This window comes from Lithobates pipiens, unplaced genomic scaffold (assembly GCF_037356315.1).
Source record: "Lithobates pipiens isolate NorthernLeopardFrog02 unplaced genomic scaffold, aLitPip1_a1.2 Scaffold_16, whole genome shotgun sequence".
In the NCBI taxonomy this organism is placed as follows: domain Eukaryota; kingdom Metazoa; phylum Chordata; class Amphibia; order Anura; family Ranidae; genus Lithobates; species Lithobates pipiens.
The window spans coordinates 62,058,058-62,082,919 of NW_027507748.1; the positions used below are offsets into that span (position 1 = coordinate 62,058,058).

At 44.7% G+C, this 24,862-nt stretch overlaps 1 protein-coding gene across 3 annotated transcripts in view; it reads left to right on the forward strand.

The window, feature by feature from the left end:
- The window catches only part of EPCIP (exosomal polycystin 1 interacting protein), a 40,383-nt gene extending 15,989 nt beyond the window's left edge, over positions 1 to 24,394 (forward strand). The window contains exons 1-2 of one of the 3 annotated variants that reach the window (XM_077479972.1): positions 6,364 to 6,653; positions 23,545 to 24,394. In XM_077479972.1, coding sequence (XP_077336098.1) covers positions 23,575 to 24,276 — 702 coding nt within the window. In that variant the 5' untranslated portion in view covers positions 6,364 to 6,653; positions 23,545 to 23,574 and the 3' untranslated portion in view covers positions 24,277 to 24,394. Of the gene's footprint in view, positions 1 to 6,363; positions 6,654 to 14,960; positions 15,019 to 23,544 lie in introns of those variants that run through there. The other 2 variants (XM_077479973.1, XM_077479971.1) reach the window with 2 other exon arrangements.
- Positions 24,395 to 24,862: the final 468 nt, after the last annotated feature.

Here is a 24,862-nt window from a genome sequence, read left to right on the forward strand (position 1 = left end):
ATGGAATAAAGCTTTTGACCCTCTCGAGGAATCCTTGGTGTGCTGATGACATTTTCTTCACTTTGAGTATCCACGGTTTCCAGCCTATGGTCATTACAGCACCCAGCATCACCAAACAGACAGTTTTCTTGAATGTGTGCATGGGGAACATTGCGTTTGGATTTTAAATAAGGGATCCCATATCATTTTGGTGTTCTTGTGAGGGACAGATGAGTAGGAATAGCTCAGAGAAGGCTCCTTCTTCACTTTGTACCCTCTGATAAACAGTATGGCAGCATGGAGCCAGTACAGACTATATAAACCTCTATGGTCTATGCCAAGAATGGACACTAACCCTGGTAACAGAAGGCATCCCACGGTAATATTTCCTGTAAAATACTGAGACTGTATAATCTCTGGATTGTTTATACCAGCCTATTTCAACCAGGGTGCCCAAACACCCTGGGGTGCCTTGAGGTTTCTTCATGGGTGCCTTGAAAAACTGCCTTAAAATTGCCCAAAAATTGTATATAAGCCGGCGTGTAGATGAAGCCTGCCTTTTAGTTACACAAAGTTACGGGTTTTCATTGTGCACCATTGCAACCTTCTAGCTGCCGGTGTCTTAACGACCAATGGCATCATCAGTGGATAAGGATGGTGTCAGTCACCTTCATAACATCCTCGTTTGACCCTCACCTACCCCTCTCCATCAGTGTTGGGGTCACATTAGCTGAGTGATGGAGAAAAACGAAAGGAGAAACATCAGATTGCTAGTCAGTACAAGTTTGCAAAAGTGTATTTGCTTTGGAAGAATAAATCCCCTTTAATGTTGGGTGTCCTTCTTGGATTTGTGGATGTTGCTGCATTATGTAAAACTTATGCCCCGTACACACAGATTTTCCGACAGGAAATGTTGGATTTGAGCTTATTGGCGGTAAGTCCTACAGTATGTGTGCTCCATCGGACATTTGTTATCGGAATTTCCGCCAACAAATGTTGGCTAGCCTACTCTCAAATTTTACGCCAACAAATGTGTGTTGTCAGACTTTCCGATTGTGTGTACACAAGTCTGTCGGACAAAAGTCCAAAGTACAAACATGCATGCTCAGAATCAAGTGTAGCGCCCTCTATTTTTAGGTAGGTGCTTAGTGTTTTTTTTTTGACAGTGTAGGGTATAGAGACAGGTAAATTTAGCCAGGGTCTTACTTTTTTACTAGGCCTGGTTGTTTATTTGGGTTATGGGAGTGTCAGAGTAAAAGGGGATGTGGCCAATTACACTTGGGCTCAGGGATACCTCCTCTGCTTGACAGTAGATTTTGCTGGAAAGAGAGGATGGGCTGAGACCTTAGTGTCAGGAAACCCATGTGAGAGAATTGACCAATGGTTAATTGCTATGGTCAATGGGAGGTCTCTCATAAAAAGGGGGGTCACATGCTCTAGGGAGAGTCCAGGAAGGGAGTTCGAGGTCCAGAGTTTCAAGACTGGAGGCTTGAAGGCCCGGGGGTTCAGAGATCCTGGAGCTGGATAGCCGGAGGCGAGTCCAGGTAGGCTGACGTCTAGTCCCTGGAGAAGAAGTTATCATGTAGTACTGGAGAAAGACCGGACATCCCAATGCGGGGATGCGCCGGACAGCGTGGAGGAGGAAGTAGGAACTTATTGGATGGAGAAAACTGGGAATCGACTTTCTGTGAATAGAACACTGTTGCTTGGGAGAGAGCAAAGGAAGTGCAACCGAGTAGGACTAATCCATAACTTAATACTGTGTATCCAAGGACCACAGTATCAAGCACTTTTCCAGGACTGAGGGAGGTTTGACAACACAAGTCATGGAAATAGGCAGTGTGGCCTGTGACTTCGGGGTCAACATCCACAGCATTATTCAGAGTGATGAAAAAAATAAAGTGCAGCGCTTGTTCAATAAATAATGATTAAATAATCACACAAGTGAAACGTGCAAAAATGGTGACAATCCAAAACCAAAATAAAGCGGTATTCAAACGAAATCAATATTAACATATAAATGTGCAATAAAAAAATAATAAAAATGAATTCATATGTGAGTCCATAAATCATAAATAAATGTCCATAGAAATATCAAAAATATCCAACAGATAGGTCAGACAGCACGTATAATGTCACAAGTTCCAGGCGTTTCCTTCACGCTGGCAAATGTTTGGGAAGTTTGCGGTGACTGATCGCTGAGCTGCAGAGTCTGCAGATAAGAGACACCTGTTTTTTCACATCTGGTCGCCTGGAGCCGGAATTTGTGACATTATACGCGCTGACTGACCTCCCGTCGCTGATGATCTGGTAAGCCCCAATCTTATTAGTGGTCATTAAAGGTGACGGTCCCACGTGGTTAACCTCCCTAGCGGTGATCCCGAGTCTGGCTCGGGTTGGGATTTCAGCACCACGAGCGGTAACCCGGAGCCAGACTCGGGATCGCATCGCTGGATACAGGGAGGACACAGGGAGAGTTACTTACCTTGTCCCCTGGATCCAGCTATGTCCTCCGTGCTACGTGATCGAGCTGTCCTCCGCTCGATTCACAGTGCCGAATGCCGCCAAGCTCTGTTCCCTGTGACGTTACGACGTATGGGAGCGCAGATCGGCGCCAAATTCAAAAAAGTAAAAGTACACAAAACACACACAGTACTGTAATCTTACAGAATACAGTACTGTATAAAAAAAATTACACACCCCCTTTGTCCCTAGTGGTCTGTGCAGTGCCCTGCATGCACTTTTATATTATAAATACTGTTTTTTCTGCCTGGAATTTGGAGATTGTCCATAGCGACCAGAAAGTGTCCCTTTTTCAGTGTTTTAGGCTTTGATTACATTATTGAATAATTTTTAATATTATTTATTATATTATAAACTTTATCATACCCGGGATGTCTGCTAGACTCTTGTTTGAACAGATTTAAGAGAGTTGTTTGAACAGATTTAAAGAGAGCTATTCCTAAGAATTACAGGACTACAACTACAATATAAAACTTTAAAAATTTCCATGCAAAATAATTGTACCGCTTCAGCACCTAAAACCAGAACGAATCCTACCGCCAGGGAGGTTAAGTATATTATTTTTATTCAATCAAGTCACACTATCTGTTGGATTTTTTTGATATTTCTATGGATATTAATTTATGATTTATGGACTCACATATGAATTAATTTTTATTATTTTTTTATTGCACATTTATATGTTAATATTGATTTCGTTTCAATACCACTTTATTTTGGTTTTGGATTGTCACCATTTTTGCACGTTTCACTTGTGTGATTATTTAATCATCATTTATTGAACAAGCGCTGCACTTTATTTATTTTTTTCTTTGCATTTCTGTGCCCCGTATCTGGGTTATGGTGTTCAACTGCTGTTAGTTGTTTAAAGTGGAGGTGCACCCTAAAGTGGACCTCCGCTCATCGGAACCCTCCCCCCCTCCGGCGCCACAATTGGCACCTTTCAGGGGGGAGGGGGTGCAGATACCTGTACAGTACAGGTATTCTGCACCCACTTCCGGGATAGCTCTCTGCGAAAAGGGGCGTAGATTACGCCCCTTTCCGCAAGTGCCCGCCCCTTTCCGCAAGTGCCCCGCTGCCTGCTGGGAAACACACAGATCCCAGAGGCAGCGGGGACCGTCCTTATTGCGCAGTGCGATTCGCGCATGCGCAGTAGGGAACCGGGAAATGAAGCCGAAAGGCTCCATTTCCTGATTCCCATACCCAAGATGGCGGCGGCAGCACCCGACAGACGATCTAGAGATCGGCTTCGGGTGCCGACATCGCGGGCGCGCTGGACAGGTAAGTGTCACTATTTTAAAAGTCAGCAGCTGCAGTATTTGTAGCTGCTGGCTTTAAAAAAAAAAAAAAACGCGGAGTCCCGGCGGACTCCCGCTTTAAGTTTAACTGAGCGCGGATATTTACCTACTTACATTATTCAGAGTGATGCTTATCTGTCCATATTGGAAGTGCAAGCCTGAGATAGGAATTGGAACCAGGGAAGGATCGCTAGAAGGATCTTCACTAACAAATGCTACGGCTACAAATCAGTACCCTTTTTGGATTTAAAACTGGGGGCATCTCATACACTCTTTTCAACAGCCCACCGATTTATGCCCAGAATAAAGCTTTATAAAATCCAGAGTTGACTGTTTGGTGTCCTGAAATTGCATGGGGGATTGAAAGTGGGACCATCTGACAAAAGGTAATGAACAAACTCAGCAGCTCCCAAGGGGGTAGTGCGCTACACAAGCATGAGCCGGAAGCACTCGATCTTGTAAAACTAGCATTTGTAATGAAGATATCACATACGTCTTGTACGTCACTACATTCGTAATTGTTGGCCAACATTTTTGTGTGTATGCAAAACAAGTTGAAGCCAACACCCTTCGAACAAAAATCCACAGTTTTGTTGTCGAAAAGTCCGATCGGGTGTACGAGGCTTTATGCCGCGTACACACGACCGGCTTTCCCGTCGGAATAAACTGAAGGTTTTTCCAATGGAGTTACGCTGAAACTGTCTTGCGTACACACGATCACACCAAAGTCTGGTCATCAAGAACGCTGTGACGTACAACACGTACGCTAGGACTAGAAAAAGGAAGTTCAATAGCCACTAGCCAATAGCCTCCGTCTCGTACTTGCTTCAGAGCATGCGTTGTTTTTGGTCCGTCGAAACAGCATACAGACGAGCGGTTTTCCCGATAGGAATTGGTTCCGTCGGAAATATTTAAAACGTGTTCTATTTCTAGGTCCGTCAGAATTTTCGGAAAAAAAAAAAAAAGTTCGATAAGGCATACACACGATAGGAATATGCAATGAAAAGCTTCCGTCTGACTTTTTACGTCGGACATTCCGCTCGTGTGTATGCGCCGTTAGAATAGTTTTTACATTTTAGAATGTGGTGCCTTGAGACTATCCATAATTTTTAAAGGATGCCTCGAGATCGTCCATAATTTTTAAAGGGTGCCTTGACTGAAAAAAGATTGAGAAAAACTGGTTTATACTAGTGCTGAAGATTGGTTTATCTGTACTGCCAACAGACTGTGCCGATTTATGTAAAGATGTCAGTTCACTATAAACTGTGTGTGAGTAATTCCTCTCAATACAAGGTACCTAAAACAGGCTTCACCTACAAGTTTCCTACCCCCAGCCTGCAACTGGACAGCAAGGGAGCAGCAAAAGACTTATGGGCTTATCTCTCTGCCCTCTCCCATTAGCATTCTTCTTGACAGCAGTTTCACAGAGCAGTGAATGCAGGGCACCTGGTTGGCCCCAAGTACTGCCCAGGGGCGGACTGACCATTCAGCCACTCGGGCACTGCCCGAGGGTCCCCCGGGCCACTAGGGGGCCCCATCAGGGTTGCCAGCCTCAGTAAAACTAGGGACGGTATGTAAAAATCTGTGTTTTTTTTAGATCTGTCTCTGAAATGTCCCTTACCGACATCCTTTTGGTCTAAAAATCCAGAGATTATAGCTGCCCCACCTCTCCAGTACCATCTCAGTCAATAGAAACATGTCTGTGTATACTGTATGTACATGTATGTGTATACTGTGTGATTGTATACTGTGTGTGCGTGTTTTTGTATACTGTGTGGCCCCATAATCTCTGATTGCCTGGGGGCCCCATGAGTTGTCAGTCCACCCCCGGTACTGCCCCTCCTTCTTCCAATCTTAGAGCTTCCATATGGTATTTACAAAAAGCTGAAATAAAGTCAAATATAGTTATTAATTATATATATATATATATATATATATATATATATATATATATATATATATATATATATATATATATATATATTTAATAAATACACAATTGTAATCCTTGATTTTTTTTTATGCTTGCCTTGAACACAGTTTTAACCATTGTTGGCACATTATTCCCATAATGCTCTGATTCTGACCTCAGTAAGACAATTTGTCAAGTGTCAATCATTATTTTGTTGAAAGCTGACAAGTTCCACTGCAGGCTTATATCTGTAGCTTCCTCCAATCCTGGGTGCATTCACCCTATGAATAAGCTCCACCTATGATGTAAAATGCATTGGAGCATTATCGTGGCGAAATAATGCTTCAGATATTTCAATAAACGTGCTGTCTGACTTTTATTGCAGCAAGCGGCTGCCCTATTTTGTTATGGACTGATATGTGAAGGCTCAATCAAAGTTAAATGAGTGGGCAATTGACACAGGAAGCTGCATAGCTGCTGTAGATAACAATGGTGTCACCCGGCTGGTTATGCAGAGTGTGCAAATCACAAGAATGCCTGCCAAATATTTTTGGCAGATATAGATGTATTTTAGCGCGGTACGTAGCTACTTGGCTGGGGCTCCACTTTAAGCATCATCTCTTTGCAGATATTTCAAGCCCTGGAATCTCCTTCTCCGGCTCTCTTTTAGGTATTTGCACAGACATATTAAATTAGTAGAATGTCATTGCTCCTTTAACTAACTCAAGACGGTTAGCCAAAAACGTCTGAGATCCATTTCCTGCTACTGGTGTTGCTGCGTGGCAGACGAACCAAAGATAGATCAGAAGAAAAAAAAAACTATATTGCTGAATAAAAACAGAGCAAAAATGAGGAAGTGCTCAGAAACAGAATGCGATTCGAGTGTGCGGAATGCATATGTCCGCAGTGTAACCTGAACTGATGAGAAATGCCCAGAGCTGGTAAGTGTTTACACCACTGATTTAACACTGTTATGCACTGCTGCTAATGCCATCCTGCTAATACAGTGTATAAAGATTTCCCAAGCTACCCTTCCAGATGTGGGCAGCCAAGCTGAGGACTGAAGGTTCCATGTAAGAGTTGGAAGGACTTGCTGGGAATTGTAGTCCCCTCTATGATGGCTACTTCCTCCCTTAATAACATGCATTGTATATCCCTTGAATCTTGATTAGAAAGGATTAAGTCCAGTTTCACTTCTCACAAACTGTGCATAATGAAAAACATGAGCTGTGAAATCTTATACTGGCAGCACATATTTTATACAAGCTTCTTTCCTTCTCTCAACAAAGGAAAATTACAGGAGAAAACGAAAATTCCGTCCTAAACATACAATGCAAATTCTATTTAACAAAACCCATTTTTCGTTTTATGACAAACTAACCGAAAGACAAAACATTCTATAAATGTCTGGCCTGTAACAGGAAATCAAGCCTATTTCGGGGCATGTCCTAATTTTAAGGATTCCAAACCTAGGAATTAGACATAGGAGTTTATTTACTAAAGGCAAATTGAATGTGCGCTTTGCAAAGTGCAGTTGCTTCAGAGCTTAGTAAATGAGGAAAAGCTTCACTTTGCAAGGAATACCCAATCATGTGCAATGAAAAATAAAAAAAAACAGCATTTTTGCTTGCACATGATTGGATGATGGAAGTCAGCAGAGCTTCTGTCGTTAACTAAGTTCTGGATAAACTGCACTTGCAGATTGCACAGTCTATTTGCCTTTAGTAAATCAACCCCAAAATGTAATCCAATCCAGAAGTCACTACTCCCCATTAGTGATTCAATTTTGCATTGTGCTATGGTGCAATGTGCTAACAAAAGTGTAATGTTAAAGTGGTTGTAAACTCTCATATACCCAGTGAAGTGAATAGTCCCAGGTGATACACAGAGATGAAACAAATCCTCATACGTAGGTTTTACTTGTTTATCTGCAGTCTTCTTTTTTTGTGCATTCCTTCCAGAGTGCTGATTTTAGGTGAAATCATTCTGCTTTTTCAGTATCACAGAGGAGGGGGTGGAGAGCTGCAGTTAGAAGTCTGAGACACTGTGGGATTGATTTACTAAAGGCAAAAAGACTGTGCACTTTGCAAAGTGCAGTTGCTCCAGAGCTTAGTAAAATAACCTCTGCTGATTTCCACCATCCAATCATGAACAAGCAAAAATATTTTTTTTTTTCCTTGAACGTGATTGGGTACTCTTTGCAAAGTAAAGCCTTACCCAATTAACTGAGCTCTGGAGCAACTGCACTTTGCAAAGTGCACAGTCCATTTTCCTTTAGTAAATCAACCCCTGTGTGAGAGCTGATTGGAGGAAAGGAGCACACCCCTTTCACACACACAGCAGAACTGTGTTGTGAATAGATAAGCTGCATGCTGAGCTCTACTCCCAACACAAATTTTATCTTATGAAAACTTATGCTGATAACAGAGGAACAAAGCACCAGAGAGAAATGACACTCAGAACACTACCGCTATATGAGCTTTGTTCAGATTTCATAATTGAGGTTTACAACCACTTTAAGGATAGGCAGGCCAGGCCAAGGGGATGGCAGCAGAGGTCACCTTGGGCACTTCAGCAGGAAGGAGCACAAAAAAAAAAAGAACAGGGCTTGCAACCTGTGTCAATGAAGTGGTTCAGAGCTCATGGGGAAGCACACCTTGGTGTTTTTGATATGGGTGCTAAAGAACCTTTTCCTAACACTGAGCATAGGGATGAGTGGATTGGTTGATATGTGGTCACCATCATAGCTCCCAACTGCTTCTCGTTTGGAAGGACTGTTCCTCTTTTGAGGCCAAACCCATTTGTCCCTCATGCAGCCTCAGTTGTCCCTTTGTTTTGTCTGATTTGCACATCCCTATATAAAATGTACTATTTTACTACCAAAAGTGTTATTATTCTGACTCTGATTGTTGTGAAGCAATCTATCCCTTGTGAGACCTCTATGCTTGGCCTGTATAAGCAGATATAATCACTGAGAACAATCCTCATCAGATAGCTTGAACTCCACCAATACCGATTTCCATCCACAGAGGCTTTATTCTGATCATCAGATTACAGCAGATGACATGATACAAATAGATGAACAGGTTGTGGTATTATGCAGTCAAAAGATGATATTGTCTGTAGTTTACAAAGTAGAATACATGTGCTCTGCTACATGAGGCTGTTACTCCATTGATGACACAGGAATTACAAAACACAGGAAGAAGTATGGAGCATTACATACAAAGGAAGTATGTCATAACATAAGGGGAAATAACTTGAGAACACAAATGCATTACCACAAAAGGTCACTAGATAGCAGCATGTGAACTAAATATAAATGTCCAGAGAAAAATGGTTAGGAAAACAATATATATATATATATATATATGCCCTGTTGGGGCAGCACAGTTATACTGTACTAAACTTTTTATCCAACCTTTATATAACTGCATTTTCTATTTTGAAGAGCCAATATAAAGACAAATAGAGGTTAAAAAACACTTGTACGATTTAGCCAGTCATTATCTGCATATTAGATCTTTGTGGGCCATGTGCCAAAAAGCATCCCTCTTTATAATTTCAGAAAGTTGAGAGGTATAGTCATTATGAATCACTGCGTATCCCAGGCAAACCAATCCACTCTTTTATGAACTGGTGAATAAGTCTGGGGACCCTGGGGCCTGTTTACTTCACAGCTACCATTTGTGGAAAGGCCTAGCTCTATTCAGGAGACTAGGCTCTGCTTCCATCACTGCCTCCTGGCCTTAAGGAATTACTATGTTTTTGAAAGGGTAGGCCCTAGGTGGGTATGTGGACAAGGAGGCAACAGTAGGCCTAGAATCCTTCCTTATAGTCCCCTTTGCTCTTCTGTCATTTAAGGAAAACCTGCACCAAAAGAGTATGGAGGCTGCCATTGTTGACCTCTGCTAGGGTTGCCTCTTCATCCCTTTAAACCCGAACACATATTAATTACACCGGTTCTGAGGATGATTAAGGTAGTTATTAAACTCACTTGTTGCCTTATCTGTGTAGTGGCCATAACCCGTTGCAGGGGGGCCTTGACTGAATGGGCTTACTGGTTACCTTCTCTTGGCCTGCTCCTCCACTTCTAGGGGTTCCCAGGGTTGATACCCAACGACTTGTACACTGACACAGATGAAGTCCTTTCAAAGGGGTTTTATTTTGCAGTAGAACTTTCAATTAACACAGTCTCTTAGGGAACAGAGGGCACGGGTGAAGAACTTAGGCACCTTGAACTGCAGGTCTAGCAAAGTCTCTATTTCAACCCAGAGAGTAGCTACTCGCAGCTGAGTACTTCAAGGCTGAACAGATCTCTAGCCAGAGATCATGGCAGTCAGCACGTTGACTGAAACTTGAACAAACAACTAAGGGCAAAGGGGAACTTTTTTCCTCTGTACCTGGAACATTTCCCTGTCACCTTTATGGTACTGGAAAAGTGTGAATTCGTCAATATCCTTCTCAACTCAGTAACCAGGCACTTCTCAGGATGCCACTTGCCAGCCCTCCTCTGAAGAGTCCTCCCCCGGTCACTTCCACGAGCTGCGGTGTCCCTCCAAGCCGAGAGCACACCTGGACACTTTGAATCCTCCCTCAGTTACTGCGCCTCGGACGAGCAGGTTCTGAGACTCGGGAACGGATGGGTCCCTACCACAGACCAGGCAGGTCTATACGGGGCCACTGACAGGATCATGTTGTGGTGGTTTCGAACACCCCGTGATCGGGACCCCTCACGGGGCTACTCCGGTCCTGGAACCAGACCAGACCACACGGGTCTCTTGAACAACTCCGGAACCTCGAACACGTGACCCACACCCGTTTAAGTACCCCCTCCCAGACTCCTCAGCAGGCCCCGGCACTTCCGCTGATTGGCTCCAAGAGGGCCGATACCCAAACATTCAACCAGAGTTGGTTCTGGCCTGTCATGTGCGCCTCACCGCTAACATGACCAGGCAGAACTTCCAAACATAGCCTGGCCAGACTGGTGTTAAGGCCTACCTACATAATCAACCCTCAGAACCTTTACTGTTCTGAGGCCAAAAACTAAATTTTCAGGCGTGTGACATTTGATCCCAAATGTCATCCGCTACACAACCCCCTCCCCCCCAGCCATTTAGACGATGTCCCCATCGTCTAGGTAACAGCCAGGGCAAAAATCCTATACAATAACAAAAAACTAAACAGTGCCTGAGTTCTTGTTTTTGGTGTTGGGGAAGGGAAAGTAAAGGGAAACATGTTCAAACATCAACACTTATCACAATATCACATCAATGCTGTTTGCATACCACCCATCTAACTATCTAAGCCCACCCAGAATCCTCCGATGACCTTGATAGCCGATCTCGATGCATCCTGAAAGAGAAACATAATACAAAAAGTCAATACTGTACACTATACATCCTAAGTTTTGAAGAGCAAAATTCCGGCATTTTCACATTGGAATTTCCTCCTTCAATAGCATGTGAAATATCTTTCCTAACGCATTCTAATCACTGGCGAAAAGAAAAGTCTCTGCGCACTATCACTAATTCTGCCGACTCACGCCACCTAGTGGTCAGAGCCGCTGAACCTGCAAGTCCTTTAACAAATGAACACGTTGAGCAAAACGCCTGAAGAACTTGGCGTGCATTTCTCTGTAGAACCACCTGTCTAACTACCCCAAAGTTTTTTTGTGAATTGCAGATACTGAAAATTTTTAAGACACAAGGAAACTGTTCTCCTTTCTTTCTGCAAACTATCTCAAAACTTTACTCCAGAAACAGTTCACCAATAGAACCTTGGGTCAGGTAGCATCAGATCTTTCCCTTGGGCATCAACTGTAGTAATGAAGTAGATAGAGCTTTCTTTTTCCGTGCGGCATATTATAATTCTGTCACTGTAGATGTACCGACCATAGCTCTAGTGTATTAAACACCCTTGAAACCATTCATCACTTCTCATATGAAAACATCTTTTGCGGTGACTCTAAGACCTTCCGACAGTCCCGACATTTTCCTTATGTCACCTCCCTAGTGTCCATAACTTTACCCAATTCAGGAGAAATCAAGTCCATACTCTGTTGCCGCCCGCTTAATAAAAGTCTCAGGAGCTTAGCGGCCCCGTCATTCTGTGCAGTGTCCATGCACTGGCAACAGTCCGTTTAACATTAAAAGAATTTAAAAGTCTAAAACTGTTACTCACGGCAATTTCGGCTCAAAGCACCAGTCATCTCCCTCGTCAGAGCCAGTCTCTGCTGGTGTGCCAGGCGAGGAATCCCCAGCAGGCAGGTCATTTTCCATATTGATTTTAGTGGTACCCCGAGGCTTGCACTTGAACACCTTTCCCCAGATGTCCGGCCTCGGAGTGCAGGAGGCAGGCCTTCATCTGCAATGGTGGGATTTCTTGCTCCTCTCCTCTGCCTGTATGGCCCACGCTGCAACAGCGGCCTTCTTCCGCGGAGCCTCCTCCGCAACCTCAGCAGAGGTCTCCCGGACCTCAAAAGGGACAGGGTCACTTGTGGTAGCCTGACCCCGAACAATAATGACGGTAAACTACCAGCAGTCTCCTCCATGGCGACGCCCGTGGCCCAATTATAGCGGAAGGCCCAGGGTGGGACAACAGGCTGCTCTACCTGGAATACATAGTTCCCGCACTTGGGGCATCTCGAGAAAGGTCGAGGGTTTGTGACCAGCCCATCACACCTTCCACATAATATCCCGAGTGCCTCGACTTCTCCTATGTTGCACAGGGCGAACCTCCCCTGCCGCAGCAATCGGATGCCAGTATCCGTGACTTCCATCCCTGGCATCTGCACACTCACCAGACCCTTCTCTGTCGGCATCCTGGGTCCAGGTGCTAACTGCGTGTGAAAAGGGCGAAACATTTTTAGTTTTTTTCCTCCGAACTCCGAGAAACAACCTCACTGCTTCTTTCTGTAACACACACTCACGCAATGCCTTGTGCGGGGAAAAGATCAGCTCAAACTCCTCCCACTGGGCGATGGCTCCTGTATATTTTCACAGGCTTCTGATACAGGCTCCTCCCGTGCTTACGCACCTCAGTGAAAGTCTCTCCAATATGGTGCTGATCTCTGTGGCGCAGTTAAAAAAACACATTCTTCACCCTCTATTCCAAGGCCCTGCGAGGTAACGGTAAATCCCGGACTACGAGCCCCCACGTTTAGCGGCCATAACCCCTTGCAGGGCGGCCTTGACTGAATGGGCTTACCGGTTACCTTCTCTTGGCCTGCTCCTCCACTTCTAGGGGTTCCCAGGGTTGATACCCAACAACTTGTACACTGACACAGATGAAGTCCTTTCAAAAGGGTTTTATTTTGCAGTAGAACTTTCAATTAACACAGTCTCTTAGGGAACAGAGGGCACGGGTGTCAGGGCTGGCCTAGCCCTTCCTCCTCTGGGCTGGCCGCTCAGCTGTCGGCTAATTGCCAGCTCTCTTCTCTTTCCACAGTTACCAGCTGTTCCCCATTAAGCTCGTCTGACCTGCCTATTTAAAGCCTTTCAGCTCACGCTTTCCTTTGCCTTTGCGTTGGTCACATCACAAGGAATCATCTCCTGCTGTTTGTTTCAAGACTGGCTTGCTGACATCCCTCCTGGATTCTTATCCTGCTTGCAGTTGCTCTCCTTGGATCCCTGACTTCTGGCCTGGCTGATTACCTGATCTGGTTTATGAACTTTGGACTGGCTGACTACCTGATCTGGCTACTGGACTCTGGCTATGCTTGACTATGCTTTTTTTCTATTTACCTTTTTATTTTTATTAATAAACAAGTGTGATTTGATTGTACTTCTGTCTCTGTCTGTTTCATGGTTTCTGACAGTACACGAAGGCCATGAATTCAGAAGATACAGTCAATCCACTTGTTGGTAATATTTTTTCCAGATTGGATGAGCAAGATCACCGCATGGATCAGTTTGCCTTGGCAAACGCTCCTGAATCGCACGGCTCACCTGGAATCCCCCACGGTGGCTGCTCCGGTCCAACCAGAGTCGCAGGCCGTCCCAGTCTCTGTACAGGCACCCGCCTCGAGTATTACCTCTATAAGAGGTATGTCTGGTTCTGCTCCGCTTCCCCAGCGATTTGGGGGCGATCCAGTTCAATGCAGAGGGTTTCTCAATCAGGTTGAGATATACTTCGAAATGCTGCCCCAGGCGTTTCCCACGGACAGAAGCAAAGTGGGTTTCGTGATATCTTTGCTTTCTGAGAGAGCCTTGGCCTGGGCTAACCCTCTATGGGAGATGCAAAAACCTGTTGTCTTGAGTTACCCTCAGTTTGTGGCCTCCTTTAAAAGGGTTTTTGATGTTCCCACACGCTCCGCTACTGCTGTCAAGTGCCTCATGTCCATCAAACAGAGTACAAGAACTGTTGCCGACTACGCCATTGGATTCCATACTCTGGCAGCAGAGGTTGCTTGGAACAATGAGGCCCTCGTGGCTGCTTTTTCTCATGGTCTCTCGGATTCCATCAAGGATGAGATAGCAGCCCGAGATATACCCACTGAGCTGGAGAGCTAGATCTCGTTTGCCATCCTCATTGACTCCAGACTCAGAGAAAGACTTTCTCTTAAGGAGCGCTTGCGGAAGCCTCCTGTACGTTTGCCTCCAAGCTTTGTAGTCCCACCCATGTCTCCTGGTACCGAGTTGGTCAGTGAAGATGAACCCATGTACCTGGGCTTCACGTGTCTCTCTGCGGATGAGATAGCCTTTAGGAGGAGGGAGAGATTGTGCCTTTATTGTGGCCAGGCAGGTCACTTTTTGAAGTCTTGTCCTACCCGTCCAGGGAACACCCGAACCTTGAGGTCCTGTCATGGACAGACCTTAGGTGGCGTTGTTTCTTCCCCATTTATCCAGAAGGATAAGCCCCTGGTTTTGGTCACCCTTTCTTGGGCTGAGTCGTCTATCGAGATACAGGCTCTAATCGACTCTGGGGCTGCAGGCCTGTTCATCAGTGGCGGCCCATCCATAGGGGGCACATGGGCTAGTGACAAAAAAAAAGGGCCCTTTAAAAAAAAAAAATATTAAAAAGTTCTTTAAGTTCATTGTGCATGAGCGCCGGCCATAGTGCAATATGGAAGCGTCATGTCACTGCAATCCCATGATTGCAGGCGAGAAGCTACATTTGCAGGGTTTTGTGCTGCTTTGTGGCGCACAGCTAAGCGCCTCTCCACTGTCATTGGGTGAGCCTTCTGTCTCTCTGCCTAGCTGACCATTAGCACCGCTGTAGGACTGGGAGGGGCTTTCCCCCTGCAGCCGAGTTACTTTCACTTTCTATGCCAGTGGGAAGTCGGATCCATGAAGCAAGAACAAGGTAATGTGATCTGACACTCTGGTCTGCCAGTGTCTGTCCTCTCGTACTGTATTCTTATGCTGTAATCTGTGATAAGGGGGAGGGGGTGCCCTGCTTCTTTTAGTGTCTTTTCTCCACATACCTTCTCATGCTGGGATCGGAGGGAGGGGGGAGGGGGTGCCCTGCATCTTCTGTGCCTGGGAATTCATCTCCATTCACCCAGCAATCTGCAGGAGCAATTATGTGTGTACCAGCGGGGTCCCAGCTACAGCCATCGTACAGGATCACCTTCACCAGGTCTATCTCTCTCCCTCTCTCTTCTCTATCTATCTATCATCTATTATCTATCTACCTAGCTACCTGTCTGTCTCTCTATATGTCTGTCTACCTATCTATCTGTCTGTCCGTCTATCTATTATCTATCTATTATCTGTCTGTCTGTCTGTCTGTCTATTATCTATTTATCTATCTATCTGTCTATCTGTCTGTCTATTTATCTATCTATTATCTATTTATCTATCTACCTATCTATCTGTCTGTCCGTCTGTCTATTATCTATCTGTCTGTCTATCTATTATCTATTTATCTATCTATCTATTATCTATCTATCTATCTATCTATTATCTATTTATCTGTCTATCTATCTGTCTATCTATCTATTATCTGTCTATCTGTCTGTCGATTTATCTATCTATCTATCTATTATCTATTTATCTATCTACCTGTCTGCCTCTCTATCTATCTATTGTCTGTCTATCTATCTATCTACCCGTCTGCCTCTCTGTCTATCTATCGGTCTGTCTAGCTATCTATTGTCTGTCTGTCTGTCTATCTATCTATTATCTATCTATCTATTATCCATCTATCTATCTCTCTATCTATCTGTCTGTCTATCTGTCAATCTATCTATCTATCTATCTATCTATCTATTATCTGTCTGTCAGTCTATCTATCTATTATCTATTTATCTATCTACCTATCTATCTGTCTGTCTGTCTCTCTATTTATCTATCTGTCTGCCTAGCTATCTATTATCTATTTATCTATCTACATATCTATCTGTCTGTCCCTCTGTCTATCTATCTGTCTGTCTGTCTGTCTGTCTGTCTGTCTATCTATCTATCTATCTATTATCTGTTTATCTATCTGTCTGTCTATTTATCTATCTATCTATTATCTGTCTATCTATCTATCTATCTATCTATCTATCTATCTATCTATCTATCTATCTATCTATCTATCTATCTATCTATTATCTGTCTGTCTGTCTATCTATCTATTATCTATTTCTCTATCTATCTATCTATCTACCTGTCTGTCTCTCTGTCTGTCTATCTATTATCTATCTATCTATCTATCTATCTATCTGTCTGTCTGTCTGTCTGTCTGTCTATCTAGCTATCATCTACCTATCTATCTATCATATCTGCCTGTCTATTGGTCTGTCTGTCTGTGTACCTATCTGCCTATCAATCTGTCTGTCTGTAGGGCCTATCAAGGGCGAGTGACGGGAGGGGTGTCGTTGGTTGGTGCCTCCTACAACCCATACCCAATGGAGAGAGGCCATTTCATTGTGGAATTGCCCAACTCCCAAGGCAACACTGTTATCCTTATGGTGGTTGACCGGTTCTCAAAGATGTGTCATTGTATTCCACTTAAGAAGTTGCCCACCTATAAGGAACTGGCTTCCATTTTTGCTCGGGAGATCTTTCGCTTACATGGGCTACCCAAGGTGATTGTCTTGGATAGGGGCAGTCTGTTTGTCTCCGGGTTCTGGCGAGCCTTTTGTGCACAGTTGGGAATCCAGCTTGCGTTTTCTTCTGCGTATCACCCGCAGTCTAATGGGGCAGCAGAACGAGCCAATCAGTCCTTGGAGCAATTTCTACGTTGCTATATTTCTGACCATCATAACAACTGGTCTGACCTATTACCTTGGGCAGAGTTTTCTCACAACAGTGCCTTGAATTCTGCCTCCCGATTGTCTCCATTTAAGGTGAATTATGGTTTCCAACCTTCCATGTTGCCTGACTCGTTTGTTCCGCAGAGTATTCCTGTGTTAGAGGAGCATCTTCGTTCCACTTGGGTACAAGTCCAGGAGGCTTTGCGTCATGCTAATGATAGGTACGGACTCCATGCTGACCGCAGACGCCTGCCTGCGCCTTCCTACCAGGTTGGGGACAGGGTCTGGCTGTCATCTCACAACCTCCGGCTTCGTGTTCCCTCACTGAAGTTTTCACCTCGGTTTATTGGGCCTTTCTGTATCCTTCACAGGATTAACCCAGTAGCTTACGCGTTGGACCTTCCTCCTAGTATGCGCATCTCAAATGTGTTTCATGTCTCCTTATTGAGACCATTGGTCTGTAACCGATTTACCACCTCTGTGCCATGTCCTCACCCTATTCAGGTTGAGAACCATGAGGAGTATGGGGTACCATCCACTGTTGACTCCCGTAGGTTCCGTGGGCGCATATAGTACCTGGTGCATTGGAAGGGGTACAGTCCAGAGGAACGCTCCTGGGTTTCATCCTCTGACGTACATGCCCCTGTCCTCCTCTGCGAGTTCCATAGACGGTTTCCCCTCAAGCCCGGTGGCCCTCCGAGGGAGAGGGGTCATTGGGGGGGTACTGTCAGGTCTGGCTTAGCCCTTCCTCCTCTGGACTGGCCGCTCAGCTGTCGGCTAATTGCCAGCTCTCTTCTCTTTCCACAGTTACCAGCTGTTCCCCATGATGCTCGCCTGACCTGCCTATTTAAAGCCTTCCAGCTCACTCTTTCCTTTGCCTTCGCGTTGATTACATCACAAGGAACCATCTCCTGCTGTTTGTTTCAAGACTGGCTTGCTGACATTCCTCCTGGCTTCTTATCCTGCTTGCAATTGCTCTCCTTGGATCCCTGACTTCTGGCCTGGCTGATTACCCGATCTGGTTTATGAACTTTGGACTGGCTGACTACCCGATCTGGCTACTGGACTCTGGCTATGCTTGACTACGCTTTTTTCTATTTACTTTTTTATTTTTATTAATAAACAAGTGTTATTTGATTGTACTTCTGTCTCAGTCTGTTTCATGGTTTCTGACAACGGGGGAAGAACTTAGGCACCTTGAACTGCAGGTCTAGCAAAGTCTCTATTTCCACCCAGAGAGTAGCCACTCGCAGCGGGGTACTTCAAGGCTGAACAGATCTCTAGCCAGAGATCATGGCAGTCAGCACATTGACTCAAACTTGAACAAACAACTAAGAGCTTACAGGAACCTTTTTCCTCTGTACCTGGAACGTTTCCCGTCTCCTTTGGTACTGGAAAAGTGTGAATTTGTCAATGTCCTTCTCAACTCAGTAACCAGGCACTTCTCAGGATGCCACTTGCCGGCCCTCCTCTGAAGACTCCTCCCCCGGTCACTTCCACGAGCTGCGGTGTCCCTCCAAGCTGAGAGCACACCCGGACACTTTGAATCCTCCCTCAGTTACTGCGCCTCGGACCAGCAGGTTCTGAGACTTGGGAACGGACGGATCCCTACCCCAGACCAGGCAGGTCTATACGGGGCCACTGACAGTAACACTCCGTGACCGGGGCCCCTTACAGGGCTAACCCGGTCCTGGAACCAGACCAGACCACACGGCTCTCTTGAACAACTCCAGGACCTCGAACACGTGACCCACACCCATTTAAGTACCCCCTCCCAGACTCCTCAGCGGGACCCAGCACGCCCGCTGATTGGCTCCGAGAGGGCCGATACCCAAACATCCAACCTGACTTAGTTCTGGCCTGTCATGTGCACCTCACTGCTCAAAAGACCAGGCAGAACTTCCAAACATAGCCTGGCCAGACTAGTGTTAAGGCCTATCTACCTAATCAACCCTGAGAACCTTTGCTGTTCTGAGGCCAAAAACTAAATTTTCAGGCGTGTGACATTTGATCCCAAATGTCATCCGTTACATCTGCATTAAATTAGCCTTCAGAATCTGTGTAATTCATATGTGTCCAGCTTTAAAGGGATGAGGTGGCAACTCTAACGCAACCATGTAAAAATACTAGTTAGGTGGCTGCCTTACTGATATCAGCTTCAGGGCTTTCTGAGTCACTGACCTAGATCTAGAATGCAGATTAAAAAGGAATAAGAACAATGAACTAGTTTAGATCAATGTCCCAGAATTCACTGAAGCCACTGATTGAGCATGCCAGCCAGGCAGCTAGTATTTTCAGACAGAAAGGTCAGGATCAGTAGTACCAGTTAATGATTTTTAGTTCCTGCTTACTGCTGTCCAGAGGCCCTAGAGGTGAGTATGGCTCCCAGCTGTCCCTCTTTGGTGAACCTAATACCCATATCCCTCTTTCCTCCTTAGATGTTGCTCATTTTAGTCTTTCATATAAAGCTCTACAAATTATTTGAACACAAACATTTTATACTACACTACACTTTTCATTTAAGCTTTAAATTGTTGCATGCTGAAACCCCAATATAAAGGAAAAGTGTTAAGAAAGGATCTGGTTTAACCAAACGTTTTTTGCATAATAATTCCTCTTGGTCCACTTAATTGGGGTGTCCTTCGTCTACATACTTTGTACTTATAGGTCTCTCTCTCTTTATCATCTCAGAAGGTTGGATGGAATAGAAGAGGCAAACATATGTGATCTATTAAGGTTCTACAGAATCACGTTCATGTACATTGAAAAGCTCTGTATGAAAAGTCCCTGGTAATCTGTAGAATATCTGTGTTGTGTAATTCCAAAGAAAGAAATTTGGATGTCGGTGCAAGTTATTTATAGAACAAATGCCCTGTGGGAACTTGGAGGTGACGTCAAATAGAAAAGCTGGAAGACAATTTATAGTTCTGCCTTATTCAAATAATGTTTCCAATTGTTGGTACAGGATTTTGGCATTGAAAAAGAGCCTAAAATTAAAGTGAACCTCACAGTCCTTGACCTTAAACCCACAACAGTAAAATCTGTCTGTAAATGCAGCATAGCATGCTTGTTATACTCACTGAGGAATTTAAGGGGTTAATGCTCTGCATTGTGTAAAAGGGCTGTTTTATCCTGTATGCACAGATCCCCCCCCCCTCCTGCACTGTCTATCTGGGGAAGGCCAGCTAACTAGCACACGGACAATAGCCAACCTGCACATGCTCAGTTGTGTCTTTAATGCTGGAGAGAACAGTTTCTTGTTCTTAGAGATAGCCAGATCACATGATATTGACATCACACATGTGGGCGTGTATACAGGCTGCAGTGAGAAAATCTCCACCTTCCTGAACTCTCAGCACTGGAGAAACTGTGCAGTTTATGATGTAACTGTGGTATACAGATCATCCAAAAAGGTATATAGTGGCAATATTTTAATGTAAAAAGATTTATAAGCTGTTGGCACTTTGGAGGGGGAGGGGTTAGTAAAACTTTAAAGCTGTCCTACTGCCAGATGTTGAAACACTTTCCAGCACCTGGCAGCGGGGTAGTTTAGAAGACAGTAGCATGCTATAAGGACATTGCACACACACAATCCTACCACTGGATTTCTGTATATACTGTATGTGTGGGGGTAATAGAGGGGGGTTAGAGTAAGGAAGAAAAAAAAATGTTTGCCATGCCAACCAGCCTACTGGTGCAATTATGGAAATTGCAGCCCTGCTCTCACCCATACCCAAAAACATAAGCTGACCCCTAATTTAAAACAACTTATAATATGACCATAACATCTAACATTGAACACTTAACCTGTTCCTAACAATTAACCCTTAACTTCCTCCAAACTCAACATTATGTTAAAAAAAACCTTAAAGTGACCCCTTCAGTCATCTGAAAAAAATCTAATAGAGATTCCCTAAAATAGAGGAGGTATTATAATTACTTCTCCAGTGACCCATCACTTGTTATGGTGCTGAATTAGGCAAATCAGCATTAAACACCCTGAGGAGTATCGGATTCCTGTGTCCCCCACCATGTGCTGTGGTTCCTTCCTTCCATCTCCACAGGACACAGCAATTGCATAAGAACTGGAGAATAAAACCACAAGAATCCGACACTCCTGGACATGGGCGTCCGCAGAACTTTTTTCGGGGGGGGGGGGGGGCATCATTTTAGGGTCACCCATGCACCGCCCCTTTTTGACACGTCATGATCACATTATCATGGTCAGAGACTGCAGACGTAGTACAGTCCCTAGGATGCGTAATGGATAATGGCCAACAGGCCCTCTTACCAGACCCAGCAAAACTACAGCATTGACGATTGCTCACTCTGGGTTCCCTGGGGGCAACTCTGGTAAGTAGTGTAGCATGTCTGTACCCTGGTAGTGGCTCAGTTTTTCTCTCTCTGGTGGTGCTGGGCAGCATGGCTCTCTCTGGTGGCGCTGGGCAGCGTTTCTCTTTCTCTGGTGGCGCTGGGCAGCGTTTCTCTCTCTCTGGTGGAGCTGGGCAGCGTGGCTCTCTCTCTGGTGGAGCTGGGCAGCGTGGCTCTCTCTCTGGTGGAGCTGGGCAGTGTGGCTCTCTCTCTGGCTTATGCCCAGCACACTTCTCATTCTTTGTCCTGTAGCACTTTCTACATCAGCTTTTTTCCAGGCTGCAGTCTCTCAATCTCTCTCTTGATCGAGCTGTAGCCTTCTCCCTGTGAAAAATGGGGTCGCCAATCTTTGGGACTACATGTCTCATGATGCTCTTCTCTACTAGTCTCCTTTGATTGGCCCTCAGTTATGGCCAATAGGGAAGGAATGGAGCGGGCAGGAAGCTGGGAGGGGAACTCGGTGAGATCCGCCATCTCTTGTCCCTGACAGTAGAAGGGGGGGGGGGGGGGCGAGCGGGGGTAACCTTTGATAGCCCGCAGCTCGCCTTTCTCCTGTCACAGCGACGCTGAGTTCTCTGCTGGACTGAGCAGGGAAAAGAGCCCAAAGTCATACTATACTAATGGGGGGGCTTGACAGCACCTTGACGGTGTTACCCTACTGGTGGGAACTTGACCCCCCTTGCCCCTAGCTGCGGACCCCCATGCTTCTGGAAGTGTCAAAAGCTGAGGAGTCTGATGTAAACTGCAACATTGCACAGAGTGAAGGTAAGAGAAAGGGTCCCAGGAGATGTAAATACAATACTGTGTGGAGCTCCGTGGATGGGTTCACTAATGCCTAGGACTAGGCAGGGCCACAGTCATGCACAAATCAGCCTTAAGCAGGCATCCAGTGTTTAGAAGTTACCCACCCACCTTGCACAGTAATACATTAAACTTGAGGCTGTTTGCTGTAAGGCACTCTTCACCTGTGACACTGTACACCTTATCCTCTGAATGCAGCACTTTGAGGGGGACACCGTGGAGACTGTGTCCCGCTCCACCAGCCAGCTACTCTGCCACCTCACTTCCAGTGGAAGATCAGAAATCCCACTGTGCACTGAATGTGGATCTCTACATGTGCACACCGCTAGGGAGACAGTCAGAGCACAAACCGCCTCATTTACCAGAGGACCCATCACCCATGCTTGGCACCACCTTCCCACTTACAGGCTGCTATAGCATTCCCAGCAGTCCTGGTTAGCCATAGCAACTGCATGTTAGACTGTTAGACATGACTTCCCACCAACTCCTCTGTATGGTTAACTCTTTCTTGGTGGCTCTCTAGCTTCTTCTCTTCATCCCTATTGATGTTACAGGTCCTGTTCTTTGGATACGCCATGTACCCTAATGCACCCCTTTGGCCAAACTTCAGATGAGGCATAAAGCGGTTAATGGAACTTTACTGAACATTCAGTTGTACAGTCCAACAGTACAGCTTAAATGAACAAAGTCCAACCCCAACTACCTAATGTAGGCTGCCCAGGTTCATACCTTCTCCAAGGTAACAAGTCCTTCAATGCAAGTCCAATGCTGGTGGTCTCCTGGTGGGCTCCAGGTGAGATCCCAAGCAGGTGACCCAGTAGGGGGCGAGGCACATGCTCCTAGTAGGATTACATGCTCCAGCAGATCTATCTGGGGGGAGGGGGTTAAGGACCCAAGAAAAATCCAGGAAAAGAGAAAAACACATTAACCCTTTCCCAACCTGAACTATCTGCATAGCCACACAGTGCAGTTGGTACAACCACAGAAATGCTTTAAATGTGGGTACCCTGCAAGGACTTGCTTACAAAGGCATCTATTGCAGCTTCCATAAGAGTTTTTTTGGGCAACCATCAGGGTCACTTTTAACCTTAGCTTTAAAATGCTGTTGTCCAAGGGTGACTAGATTGCTCCTCCATAGATGCAGTGGAGAAGTGCATATAGCCACCCTAAGACAGGAGGTAGGTTACTGGCTGATCTCCAGGTGAAAATATAGGAATAAAAGCTTGAAAAAAGAAAACGAATCCAGCCACCCTCCATTGATTAGTAAACTACAATAAATTATTTATTTTTTTAATTCAGTTTAATTATGCTTTAAAGGGCTCTAGCACATGGGTGTAAAATACACTGTGTAAATTGTAAATATTTCTCACTCTTTTATTTTAGTTTAGGCACATGACTGTCTGAATTTGTGGATTGATTATGAATATGTCCCTATATTTTACATTGGACTAACTGATGTAAATTTTTGTCTCTAGAGAAATCTTGTCTTGTGCAGCCCCTGATGGATGAAGCTGTGCTCTTTGAAGTCTGGAAGATTTGGTTCTAGGATATCAATGTCCTTCTACAGTCAACATCTCTTTTTACTAGGCTTTCTGGGTCTCTGCAGTATTTCAGGCCTTGTGCTCAGTCAGAACCATACTCTGATATTTTCCAAAGACAACAACATCCGAAATTGTAGTTGCTCCTCTAACATCCATAACTGCGATTACAACCTGGCCAACCTGGAGTGCAGCTGTAAGACTGTCCACCCGAAGAACAAGACTGGATCTAGGCTGAGCTACAGTGGGAACTTGACCATCTGGTTCTCTGATACGTCCACTCTAGGCAAGCTGGTAAACTTCACTTTTGTGAAAAACTTAAAACTTTCACTTTGCGGCACTACGGTCCTGCCAACTGAATACCTGGCCATTCTGGGACTCCGACATCTAAGGGTGCAAACAGAAGTTATGGAGGAGCAAAGTGTGATCATTTATAGCTGCAGTGATCAGAAGATCAAGGAGGGAGACGGACCTTGTCCCACATCCAGAGACAAGCAGTCACAGTTACATATTTCTTACCTGGACACGTCTGTCTTTAATGGGCTTTCCTTGGTAAAATCATATAGTGTGGAGAACATATCCAGTGTTTTGGAACACTTCCCAAACTTGCCTCTGTCTAATGTGATCACCACAGCAGACACAAGTTACATTGTGACGTTAATCTACTGATAGACAAGGATGACTGCATTTAACTGTAAATAAAAGTAAAAATGTGTTTGTATTTATCTTGTGTTATTGTGATAGTGCTCTGAATGTGAATAATGCAAAATAAATGTTAGTTTCTGTAGATTTTGCTTTACTTTACAATAGGTTCAATTTACAAAACTTTAACCCATGGATAAGGAACTTTGTTTTCAGCATAATTTTTCAGAGTCATTTTTCAAATCTCATTGGAAAAAAAATGTACTATTTAAAAAATAAAGTTTCTTACCCTGGTGTGTTAGCTTTGTGAATTCAGCCTATAGGGATAACATACACCGATCAGCCATTACATTATGCCTGCTGACAGGTAAAGGGAATATCTCGTTGCAATGGCATTTGAAAATTAGTGGGATATATTAGACAGCAAGTGAACATGTTGTCCATGAAGTTGATGTGGTGAAAGCAGAAAAAAATGGGCATCACAGGTTGTTGTGTATGGGGCTGTGAAGCCGGGGTGACCCATGTCCACAGCCATAAGCTTCTACAATGGTCACATGAACATCAGAACTGGACTACAGAGCAATGGAAGAAGGTGGCCTGGTCTGATTAATCA